Raw genomic sequence first — 13,258 nt, 5'->3', positions numbered from 1 at the left:
GAGATCACACAATAGACTTATGGTTTCAAGTTAAGTTAAGCCAGAAAATAGAAAGCAATAAAACAAAGCACTAAGTAGCTTGGTTGTGTAACAAATGAGAAAGTGCTAGACTTAGGAAAATCAAATATGTGATTCAAAACTGCAATCAATAGGTGCTAAGAGTTTGTGAAAAACAATCCTAGAACTTGAATTAAATGGTAAGTTACCCAGCTCTGGCTGCAGAAAACTATCAGATGCTTAATTCTATTAAAACCAACCCTCATTGCGGATTCAATGATTCAGACAAGCATTAGATTAAATTCAATTATTTCTAACTAAATTCCTAGGCTAGCTCTCGTGCTGGCTTCTTAAAGTTCAAAAGTGCATAAAGTGCTCTCTACCCCCTCCGCTCTCTTCAATTGCATCCTCTCACTTCGTTTGAAGGCTTGTTCTGTAGCTTTCTCACCTAAAAGCGCCAGCATATCCTTTTCTATTCTACGATATGATTAAGTATCTAGTCCAACAAGATTATGTTTATGTAATTGATTACATTTACGTGTCTCACAACTATCCTATGATTCTAGGTTCTAGTTAATTACTCTAGCAATCTATCAATAAGCAATTTGACATTAAGCCCTAGAGATCCCTAAATCTAACAAATAGTTTACTCAGACATGATCATTCAAAACATGATAACAACCTGAATAAACTGCATAGACTAGATAAAATAAAAAAAATATTGAAGTTCCAACCAATCTTTGAAGGAGTTTTCTGATCTTCTCTCCAAATCTCTCTAACTGTTAAAGAAAACGCCGCCTGCTGAAAAGATATTTAAAATAGGTTAAACGTCAGGAGTTTCTTTGCAAATACTAAAAACTTCTAGGCCAAATTGAAATTGCTTGAATAGCATGGGTGTCAAACGACACTAATGTGAGCGTCAATCAACACTGACTCCAAATAGCAACTCCAACTTTTTGGCATCAGTTCTTCAAATGCTTCAAATAGCTTTAAAATGCTACAAAACGTACTTGACCCTGTAAAGACCCCAAAACAGACTCGAAACACATAGAACATACTCTAAAACTGGACTTATACTATGGTTTAAATCCCTAAAACTAAGGTATATCACACGTCTGGCGCTAGTCACGATTCATAAGTATCTTGTAAACTTTTACAGCCTATTTGTAATCGCAATAACAGTAGTACAAATCGATTAATAATGATTTACACCTTAACCTAGGGATGTCAAAAGAAGGCTTGTCCCGCGGGCCTGGCCCGTTTAAACCTGTGGCGGGGCGGGTTTGGGCTTAGGTATTCATGACCCGGAAAAAAGCGGGCCTTACGGGACAGGGCTTGTTCGGTTCCGGGTCCAAAGCGGTACAGCCCTCATTAACCGCGGGACGGCCCGTTTCTTCCCATACGAACCGCATCTGGAAACTTCGTCGATTCCGTTGCTTTCTTCACCTGAAAACGAAAAGAAAGAGAGAGTGAAAGGCGATGGAGCTTGGACGACGACCGTGAGAAGAAACAGAGCTCCAACGATGGCCGTTCCTGTTTGATGTCTGACAGGCGACAGTGCTTCCGCCTTCCGGTGACCACATCGTGCTCGATCTGCATCAGCGGAGCTTCTTTACATGCATTGGTCGTCTTCCTACTCTCTTGAAAATCGCTTCTGATTCGGCTCACGATTCTCTCTCCTATGGCCGCTGCAACCGGTGAAGAGGTTAGTTATAAAGATCACTCCTACCATTCTAGATAATCGAAACTTCGATTCAGAACAATGAGAGAGACGTATGGCTCTTTTAGATTCGATTCAGTTTCAACTATAAAGTTTCTTTGTGTTTATTCAGGTTCTGGATTGTCAAGTTCTGCTGCCTTTGCTTGCTCATCAACGATTGCTATTATAGTTGTCTTTGGTGAAAACTTTGAAAAAGTATTTACTCACTCCTACTTTCATGAAATTAAAGTTTCATCGCTTTCTATCTCTTGCTGATTATTGTATTGGCTGTGTTCTTGCTTTCAGAAAGAACTATCACAGCTTACATGTGATTGTGAACAACACATTGGAACACAATCTGGTAGGATGGACCAGGTCAGAAAATCCATTCGGGTACCGAAATACTTCGATTCGGATCGGTTTCGGTTTCGGTTATTTAGATACCAAAATTTTGAACCCGTTCGGATATTTAATCAATTTTGGTTCGGGTTCGCTACTACCTTTTTGGATCGGGTTCGTTTCGGGTTCAGTTCGGTTCTTCGGATTCGGTTTTCTTGCCAGTCTTATTATGGTGTCATTTAGAATGTTTACTTTGTTACCTCATGTGACATATGGTCTTGCATGCATGTGTCATTCACTCATTTCTCGGCTATCGCAATTATTAGGCCTGAGCATTCGGGTATGGTCGGTTCTTTCAGGTATCGGATTTTTTGAATTTTTGAAATTAAACTTCATTCGGGTATTACAACATTTCGGGTCGGGTTCTCCCAAATTTGGATGGGTTCGGTTCTAATATAAAGGAACATGAAAATAACTAAATAACCAATATATTTGCCCAACCCTAAAGCCCTAGCAATTATAAATGTGTTGCTGGAAAAGCAAATAGCGTATTTTGCTGTTGAAAACGTTTGTACTGGTCTAACACAATACATATGTTATTAGTAACCGGCATACATTCCCGTCAATCAGTAACATATCCATACCCATCAACTCATCCCGTTCTTGACATTCGCCTAAAACAGAGGATTCTCGTCTAAACTAACTGTATACTGCGCCGTATCTTCAACTTAGAGAATTCGAGTACAAAACATGAACCTGGGAAGTCGCCAATATGTGAAAGGTGATTGAGAAACGTGAGCAATATTTCGGATTGTTGTAGAGGATTTGGAGAGGGCTGTCTCAGAAGGTGTATATATACACTGAATGAAGCTTCTAAAAGTCGAATTAAAGCTGCAATGAAGAGCATGTAGTGGGTTTACGTGATTGAATGTCATAAAAACAGAACGTTACATCGCCGGCTAAGATGTAATCCAAGCGTTTGTTCTAGGGTTTCAGAAGTTCGATATATGCTGGAAAGAGATGAAAGAGGTTTTGTTTATATGTGGCTTAATTAATTGACCACCGCCCCAGGATCATTGACGTAAAATGAAATATAAAAGAAATAAACAAAGCTCAAACATTAGCTTTAATTAGAGTTCCAATATTATAACCAAAGCTGAAAATACTACAGCCCAAAGAAGTACACTTTTACTAATCGAAACAGAGGAAAGAAATGGTGACACGTGGTGAAATTTGGAACAGGGAGGGGTGACGTGGCTTCATGAGGAGCTTTTCCATTCGATATATGCTGGAAAGAGATGAAAGAGTTTTTGTTTATATGTGGCTTAATTAATTGACCACCGGCCCATGATCATTGACGTAAAATGAAATATAAAAGAAATAAACAAATCTCAAACATTAGCTTTAATTAGAGTTCCAATATTATAACCAAAGCTGAAAATACTACAGCCCAAAGAAGTACAGTTTTACTAATCGAAACAAAGGAAAGAAATGGTGACACCTGGCGAAATTTGGAACAGGGAGAGGTGACGTGGCTTCATGAGGAGCATTATCATTCAACTTTATTATTATAGATAGATAGATTGCCTACTACTACATAACACAATAAAACACAAAATAATGCTATTGAAAAATAAAGACTGGCCACATAATTACATTATCCAAAAAATAATACTTAACAACAATGAAACAATATTCCGCCGGACACGCGCCCTAGTATAAAATAAATTTTTATCTTTTTTTAACGATGAATTATTATGACATTACATTAATGACAAAAATTACATAGACTATTCGACAAACGACAATACTACTTGTCTTATGAAGATCTACTTATAACTGGATCATCAGAGTCATCCTATGAAAATCTACTCTTGACCAGATTTATTTGCATCATGTTGAAGATTTCTTGTAAGCCTTTTTCTGTAGTCTTCATTAATAAATTGCTTTCTCCGGGACTTAAAACCTGGATTTTCTGTAATCTGCAAGAAACTGCATAGTCAGGAGATTTTTGTTATGGGATTAATGGTTTAAGTTATTTATAATATTTAAAAAAATTAAGTTGTCAATATTTTTAAAAAAATTTTATCAAAAAAATGTTCAAAGTAAATTTCAAAATTAAGATATTTATGTATTTTTATATGTCATATAGTTTAATTTAAAATGATACGTATATTTTATCTTTTATTTTTGATACTTATTAAATGAGACTTTCAACTTATATTTTTTCATATTATTTGTATCATTTTATAACAGAAGTTTTAAATCATAGATCACAAAATTTGAATGTGAAACTTTTACCAGTTTTAGTAATTTATACTCGTTTTTAAAAATTCAAAATATAATATATAAATATTTTTTTAATTTTTATTATATGGTTACTATAATTGTTTAATTTATTTTAATAGCTTAAAATTAAACAAATATAATTATAATACACACTTATTTTTATCAAATCTTTATTATTTAAAATCATTAATTATTGTCATATATACTTTAGCCACATTAGACAATTCCGTAATCTTATTTAAGAAAATAATAAAGCATATTAATAATGTATTTATTGTGGTTTAATAAAAAGTTTATTATATATTTAGATGAACCAACATATTTCTCTACGGATTCTAAGAATCATTGTAGTGATGACACATGACTACAAAAAAATGTTACAATGCTTCTCAAATAATATATAGGAGATGAGAGTCGTGAAAACTAATCTGATTTGTGTAACCAATCTATTTCAAGATGGATCGCAGGTGTGAAATCTCGACCCTACGACTTTAACATTAAAAAAAAACAGTCTACGACGTCTATAGCGTGCTTTAGTATAATTATCGGCTAAAGAATTAGGATAACGTATGTTACGTATCTGTAATCGATATTTGATTTAATTATGGATTGGACAGAAATGTCAACATTAGCAAACAAGTTATGATCAGATAAAGTATAATATGTTTGGTCTAAAAACTTGCTTCATGACATCATGGAAGAAATATAATTCACACATAAGTAATTTTATGGAAGTTATAGTTAAATGATTTTAATCATATGGATCTGAAAGTTAATCATCTCCAATCTATTTTTTTTTTCATTTTGGTCTAACAATCTGTATATTTTACTTCTAAAATAGAGTAACTATATTATATAAGTTAATTTAACTTAAATATATGCATCTATAATAGAGATGCCATCTGTGTAGATGGATATTTTATTACCTTTAAATTTAGAATAAAAACATTTTTTATATATTTTTCATCAAATTAACATTATCGTATTATACAGATATATATTAGATAAAAATCTATTTTTGTAATAGAATTTTTATATTTTTATGAGAAGATAGATGAGTTGAAAATATACTTTAACGATGAGGAATTATGTTGAGTTTCCCAAAAACTAACTGTTTAAGTTCTTGATTGCTTAAAGAGTGACAATTAGCTACTAAATCTCTTTAAATTCTCTTTAAAAATATTTTAAAAAGAGACGCTTCTTCATTTTCTATCCTTTTTTCACCTTTTCTATTTTTTTATATTAGGATCGGTCCGCGTTACCTGTGGATTATATATTTCAATCTTTATATATATTATCTATATAAGGTTTTTGTTTATTGTTTTGCTTATAAGCTATTATAAACTCATTGTTTTAAGTAAAATTAAATTATATCTCTTATTCAAAAACATATTTAATAAAAGGTAAATAAAAAACTTTTAAAAATGTTGTATTAGTTAAATACACTAAAATTTCTGTGAAAAATATTAATATTTACTATATTATTTGTTAAACTATAAAATGAAAACAATATAGTACAATCTAACTATAGTTAAAATATAATTATGGATTAAACCTCTGTGTAAAAAAATAATCAAGATATTCCCAATATATATGCACAATTTATTTAATTTTTATTATTAAATATTATTTTATTTGCAGACAGTTAAAGAAAGTTTTATTTTGTTTTACAGTTACTATTTTCTAGTATACCAATCACGGTATTACATTGTTATTAAAAATAAAACTTTATATACTTTAACTTAATTTTTGACTTTTTTATTTTTTGCTTACAGTATTAAGTATCAATGAATATTTTTAATGGTGTAAGTGAATTTTGAATCTTTCCAGTCCAACATTATGATCCAAAACATTTTTAAAATTGTTTTTCCAGTAAATGTTTTTACAATCTAACAAATACATATATTTTTATTCTATCTAATGTAAAATATATTTTCCTAATTATAATAAATACTGTTTTAAAATTTTGAATTCAACAATTTAGTAATACATATGTACCCAGGAGTCATTGCGTAAAAACTTCTTGTCTAACTTTTTTTTGTCAGCTGTCTAACGTGTTTGGTATATCAGATGTATAACAAATACCTGAATAATTGTTAGAAAAAAAAACTAAAAATAGATTAAAAGATGTTAAACATTAAAAAAATTGTAAGTTTAGTTCTAATTTCAACAGATTAGTCACTTTTTGATATGGTAATACATATATAGTGTTATCACTTCTAAAATGCATGAAGGCGTACAACTTTGAATAATATTGTGAATGGAAAAAAAATTGCGAAATCACATGTTTAAACTATGACAACGTGAGAAAGCTCTATAGTATTTCAGCACCTGTGTTTTCAAGTAATATATGCTACAATACTAAAAAGTGACACCAAAACTGTTTCAGTTTATTGTAAAATAAAATTATAAATGGAGTTTAATAGTCATCTAAATGCATGTCATCTAAATTCATATCATCTAAAAGCATTTCACAAGTTGTGCTATAGCTTTCACTCTAAATATGGAAAAGCATTCATAAAACCAAGTAATATTAAGACATAAAATATAAGCACAGATTACTAACAACATTTCTTGAACAAAAAGAAAGACCTTCTTGGAAAGAAGAATGATAGTAATATACTCCAATACAAATACATTTGCAGGAGCTGAGGTTAAGATGCGCAGAAGGAGAACCACCACAAATGCATTGGTGAGACATTTCTCTTTGTATCAGTTCTCACATGTGAATTGTTGTCTCTGATCATCTGATGTAATAGGCACGAAACAGCTGAAGAGAATGCATAAGATGTCAATACTTATAATAAGTTGTTTCAAACCATTATTGGTATGCTTCTCAAGCCTGCAATTAGGAAAGCATATTAGTTTGAAGGTTACACGATCCTTCCCAGCGAAAGCATTGTGAGGAGTAATGAAAACCATTCTTCCTGATGACAAATTTTTTTTGTACATGAGTATTATCAGAATCTTACATTTGTTGTATATCACAATTTGGTCAAGAGAGCAGTCTGTCCTGGATTTTTCACCACACAACTATTCCATTGAACTGACTCTCCTCATTGGTCCTATCTCCCTTTGTTCTCGTCATCCTTTTCCAATCCAATAGCTTCTTCTAGCACTCCCTTTGATGATTTTTCTTTTTACAATTTGTATATGTGAATCATTTCCCAATTAACTAGTGTACATGTGATTATTGTACATATGGATAAAGAAATTTTGTGTACATAGTATCATGTACATATGACTACATACAAATATCATTATAAACAATATACACAAGAAATAATTTATACACCATTGATATGTTATCATTTTACAGTTATTTATCATTTCGTTTAGCTTATATTAATCATTTTTAAGATGCATTTAAATATATACACAGATATGTATATGTGCACATTTGGAAATATGAGACCAAATAAAATGGATTTATTTGAAAATCAGAAACATATGTGGCAGAAACAAAATAAAACAAAATGACAGGGACCAATGTTGTAAAATCGGAATATTCTTTGGGTTTGGATTGCACCATTAAAAGTTTAAGGGCAAATTCGTGAACAAATTTGAGACAAATTGAAAAAAAACAAAAGTTGAAGGACCAATTGTGCAAATAATCAAAAATTCACCATTGTTGCTCCTGTGAAGCTTTCTCTTTCATCTGCGACCAAAACGATGATGATTTCGGCAGCCACAACTCTATTCCCGACCATGGCGACCACGGTGAGGAGGAGACGACTTGAATTTGACACGGATTCCTGTAGAGATCTATCAGGGCGGAGCCACAGTTTGAGGTCGCCGACAGAGCTCTCCTGACTGCTCCATCACGTTGCTCTTGGCTTATCACAGATAGCGAATTAAGTTTGAGCATGGCTGAAGATTCAAAAATTAAACGTGTTTCTATTTTGGATAATTCTATAGATGAAGAAGTGAGAAACAAAAATTTGAAGAAGAAGAAAAAAAGTGCAATTATGTTTGAAAGAAGCGTGTCAAGTGGGCATATAATCATAATTAGTGGGTCCTACTGGTTATCATTTAGTTTTGTTTTAGTTAGTAAATGAAGATAAAATTAAAAGAAAGTGTCTAAAGAGCTGAAAGTGTCTTAGAGTGTTATTAAAACTCATAAAGTGACCTATTATGAAAATCACTCTGAAAATATTACATGGAGGGACACTTTTCAAGTTTTAATAACACTATAGGACACTTTGCACTCCTCAGACACTTTTTCTCAACTTAATCTCTTTTTCTAGTTGAAACAAAACCAAAACCGTAACTAATAGGTCCCACATTCTATTTTTTATCATCTTCTATCCCAACTTTCTTTGTTTTCTTTTCTTTCACCAGATTTTAAAATGCTGAAGTTTTGGGCGAGAATCATTATATGGGTCTAAATCGACGACGAGTATTCTCGACATCTCAACATAAGAAACAGAGAAATTGACATATACATCTTTCCTCATCTGAGATTTTCAAGCTTGACATGATCTAACTCTTATTCAAAGGCTTCATTTGTATTCATATATCCGGTGATTTCTTGGTTGATACAACTAAAACTAAAAAATTCGAATCTAACTTAGATCTATAAAGTTTAATCTAAAACGAAAGTGATGAAAACGAGTGAAAAGTCTGGAAAAAAAGTGGAGGCGGCCATCTTTTAATCGCAGGTAGGTTACAGAAAAGGAGATGATGACGAAATCACAAGTTTACCCCTCACTAAAAAGTGGAGGCGGCCATCTTTTAATTTATGATTCAAATGATTTTGAATATCTTGTTTACTTAATTTATAGCATTTTAAAATTTATTTATGTGTATATATTACATCTAAATGGTTTTTACCATTTTAATTTAGTTAAATTTTAGACACTCTATTTGCTTGATCTTAATATTTTATGATTTTAACGGTAGTTAATAAGTAATTTTAGGTTCTATTTTGTAATATACATTGCCTTTGTATGTTCATATATATATACCAAGGGCAAAAGTGCATATTTGTAAGTTTAGGATCAATTAAAGAGGACAAATTTGTATGTTTAAGAGTTTGGGGTCAACTGACAATAAAGCTAAACATGAAGGACTTAAAATAAAAATAAGAGAAGTTGTTTGTCTAACGCTCGCTCAATCCCAATCTCAGGCTCGAGTTTCAGTTTACCATGGGAGAAGTTCAATCAACGCAAAGGATCATGGCGAGAGAAGGTCCCGGTGGTGATAAGGTGGCGGCGGCGACCTGAAATCATTGAGAAGATTTGAAATCGTTGAGAGCAAAAAGGACTGCGGTGGATTGGAGCTTATTGCGGCGGAGCTCGGATGGAGCCATGGATCTCTGTCTCTCTTTTTTTTATCAAGGATCTCTGTCTCTTTAAGCTTGTAACCATGAATCTCTGACTTTTTAAGCTTGGGATTCACAAAAAGAGATGAGCTTGCCGTCGTCGTCTTCTGTCGGAGTAAACCTGTCGTCATCTAAGGTCACGAGCTCTACCATGATGATGCTTCTTCGCTCAGTCACAAAAACGGCAACTGGAATTTTCTTTACTACTGGTTCAATCTTGCGGTGATGGTCGTCGTGGAAGCCTCTCTCATTTGCCTCCTTACCTTTCTCTCAATGTTTGTTAGGTCATTGGAGATTCACCGGAGAAAAAAAAATTGTTATTTGTTTTAGTGAAAATTAAATAACGTCTTGTGGATGAACTGAAAAATGTAGAATTTTAAACTTAAAAGAAAATTTCTTGAACATTTCAAAATTAAAAATATGTAAAAGACAAATCTTCTGAACAAAAAAAATAAGAAGAATTTGATTTGAGAAAGAAGAAGATGAGAAAGGGAAGAAGTGATAAGAAAGAGAAAAATGAGACTCATTAGTTAACTTATTTAGTTGGTTTATAGATAGAAAGTAGATTTAGTTAAAGAAAACTATTTTAGTAGAAAGAAGTGTTTTATAATGTAATATTAAACTAGAAAAGTGACTTATAGTGTAAATGTTTCTTTGTGGACCCATATAAAAGATATTTCTTTTTATCCATATATCCAGAAAATGTAACTCATAAAAAATCATAGTTGGCTGAACTAAGCCTATACATATGGGAAAATTGAAAGGCAAAATGGAGATATTGTACTTATTATTGTTTCATACATTTGGGTCCCCCTTAATGTCAGAAGACGGGTTCTCTCTCCATTGCTATTCAGAATGCCTCCTCTGTTAAGGCCATCCATCAGGACACTCAACAATCTCCAAAGCAAACTGATATTTTGTCTTATAGTTCTTTGGATCTTTATTCTATCTAGATTTCGTATGTCCATTTCCCCTTTTTTCCAGTTGATTGTTGACTTGATTCTACTATTTAAGCTCTAGAGTCTCATGTAATGGTTTTATCCTCTTCTGCCAATTCGCCTACTGGTTCTTTGGATGAATTGCTGACGAATTGATAGAGCGGTAGTGGTAGTCCATTTAGTCGAGCATCTCATATTCTCATGCACCCAAGGTTCGACCCTACTTTCCCTCCTTCACTAGTGCGAGATACTAAGCCAAGCGGACCGGGGGCCGTATAGAGCTTTGACAAAAAATAAATGATGACGAATTCAAGTCTTTAGGATTACGATCTCCTGATTCAAAAAAAATAAACTCGGGGCTTGAGACCTTCTAGGTAGATTAGTGTCTCTCATTTATCTCTACTCAATAAGTTTTTCTCGTCAAACAAACAAAAAGACAGTTTTCTTCTCATAAAGGTTTTCAATACAAAAATCTTCTTTAACAGATCAATTCAAGAAAGAAAAAGAGATACCAACAAAGCTCTGTAACTTGTTTCTTTTGTGTGTTTTCAACAAAAGGATGCATTAATTGGAAAGATCTTATTTACAACGAAGGCTCTGGATTACACACAACTCAACTCAAAGAAAAATCATAAAGTCAAAGAAAGAAAGAACACATCAAGATTTTGGGTTACAAAGTAGGAGTGTAAGGAAGAGGAGGAGAAGGAAGGAGAAGAGGGTGAGAGGAACTGGAGCGATGGAAAGGAAGAGAATATAAAATATGAAGTCGAATTCTCCTCGGAAAAGGTGCCTGAGAGAAGAGGTACTCCAAAGCTCCGGCGAGTACCACCGTGTAGTCCTTCAACATCTCGGCCAATACCGTCACCAGCAACATTCTTATTACTTTTTCTAAATCGAATCTTCTCGTTCTTTCTCGTTTTCTGTGTGTTTCTCCTAAACAATTGTCTTTACTTATATATAGTTGGAGTCTCGGAGAAGTGAAGTCAAAACTAGGGGTGATGTGTCTTCTACCATATCCGCTCTTGGTTTTCTACTTTATTAAATTATATCATTTTTAATAATATCACTAAATTGAGATTCCAATGTTTGACTAATCAAATGTAAATTCTTTTGTCTTATAATTATTGATTAATATTTCACTGTCGGAAAAAAAATTAAACAATTATCACTAAATTAACTCAAAATCTTTTTCTTGGTAAAGAATCCAAATTTGTCATTCTCTACTAAAAGTATTTATATGCTGTTACTAATTTATATTATAAGAAACTTTTATTAATAAGAACCCATGAAATGGAGACACCATTGTTTTTTAATTATTATTTTTCTACTAAACGCTGCAAATAAAATGACATTTAACTATAAGAAAATTTCGTGTAGTTTGAATAATAAAAAACATACAAGTGTTTAGGAAAACAGAAAACGCACATTGTATTGGATATGCATGCATCTGTCCACATCTTTATTAGGCGGAAGTCGGAACCCACTCCAAAACCGGATGATGTTTATCCGCTTGATCTTTATCTTGATTCCTATGTCATTTAATAGCTACTTCGCTTTAATGTAACGACAATATAAATAAATAAATTATTTGACACCAAAATAAATGCTATGGTAGGTTGTTTATATTTAATTTAATGAAGATATAGACACTGATTGATAATAAAAATCTTGGATAATTCGTCTGTATTTGAAGACATACTTATTTAAAGGGGTTTTATTTTTTTCGAACAAAAAGGTTTTAAACGACATGGAACCCTATCTTAAGTTTTATTTAGGCTCCGCATAGCAATATCAGATTAAACAGTGCGAAACAAACAGATTATATACTGCAAAACAACTGCATTTTCCTAAAATAAACGGATCAAGAAAACTATGAATAGTGATAAGTATAATAAATAATAAAACTGCGAGATATATAGTTGTATTTTAGAAACTAAAATGTCAGTTATACTAATATAATTTTAATTTTTTTTTATATATCTGAAATATGAAATTTAATATGGTATTATTGACATTTTATAGCTAATATCATAATTTGTTTAAAATATTATAACTGCACTAGTTATTTTTAAATAAAATTAATTTAAATTTACTATTTAAAAGAAAATTTGTAAAAGTCAATATCAAAATTTTAAAATTGAATCTTTACTATGTAATTTTATAAATAATATAACAATCAGTAAATCTTTTGGTAAATTTTATTAAAATACCAAATAAATAGATTTTTTGGGTAATTTTGAGAGAGTGATTTAAAAAAAAAGATATGAATTATCAAAATATCATGAACTAAATAGACATGTATGAATATATATATATATATATATATATATATATATATCTGTAATATAATGATATTTTATTCATTTTATTCATTTTAGTATAAACAATAAACAAGTAAAACTACAGAGCACAAAAAAAAATGTATATGATAATTTATTTAAAAATTTAAGTAAACAATCAAAACAACTCATACATTGTTACGACAGCAAACCACATGTTAGCCCTGAGCATTCCGTTTTTGGTTCTTGTTCCAGTTCGATTTTTCGGTTCTTGAAGTTTTAAAAATTTGATTCGTTTTAGTTTTCAGTTTCGTTCGGATAACAATGTTAGGAACATGCTAATATCCGAGATAATCTTGGATCTTATTAAGTTTTGATTTGGTTCCGCTTTTTC

The 13,258-nt window shown here is 31.7% G+C and overlaps 1 protein-coding gene across 1 annotated transcript; it reads right to left on the bottom strand.

Annotated features, from left to right (window-relative positions):
* Positions 1–11,149: 11,149 nt before the first annotated feature.
* Positions 11,150–11,590, bottom strand: BNACNNG45590D. Its single transcript, XM_013867712.3, has one exon. It carries the CDS (start codon positions 11,457–11,459, stop codon positions 11,256–11,258), a length of 204 nt encoding a protein of 67 aa, XP_013723166.2. The 5' UTR covers positions 11,460–11,590; the 3' UTR covers positions 11,150–11,255.
* Positions 11,591–13,258: the final 1,668 nt, after the last annotated feature.

Source organism: Brassica napus, chromosome A5 (genome assembly GCF_020379485.1).
Source record: "Brassica napus cultivar Da-Ae chromosome A5, Da-Ae, whole genome shotgun sequence".
Classification (NCBI taxonomy): Eukaryota; Viridiplantae; Streptophyta; class Magnoliopsida; order Brassicales; family Brassicaceae; genus Brassica; species Brassica napus.
Note: the sequence above shows the minus strand (reverse complement) of the source record. Positions and strands in the feature narration are given on the sequence as shown.

Bases quoted from the DNA above. Each gene is read 5' to 3' on its own strand.
- BNACNNG45590D (XM_013867712.3), bottom strand. From the start codon at position 11,459: ATGTTGCTGGTGACGGTATTGGCCGAGATGTTGAAGGACTACACGGTG.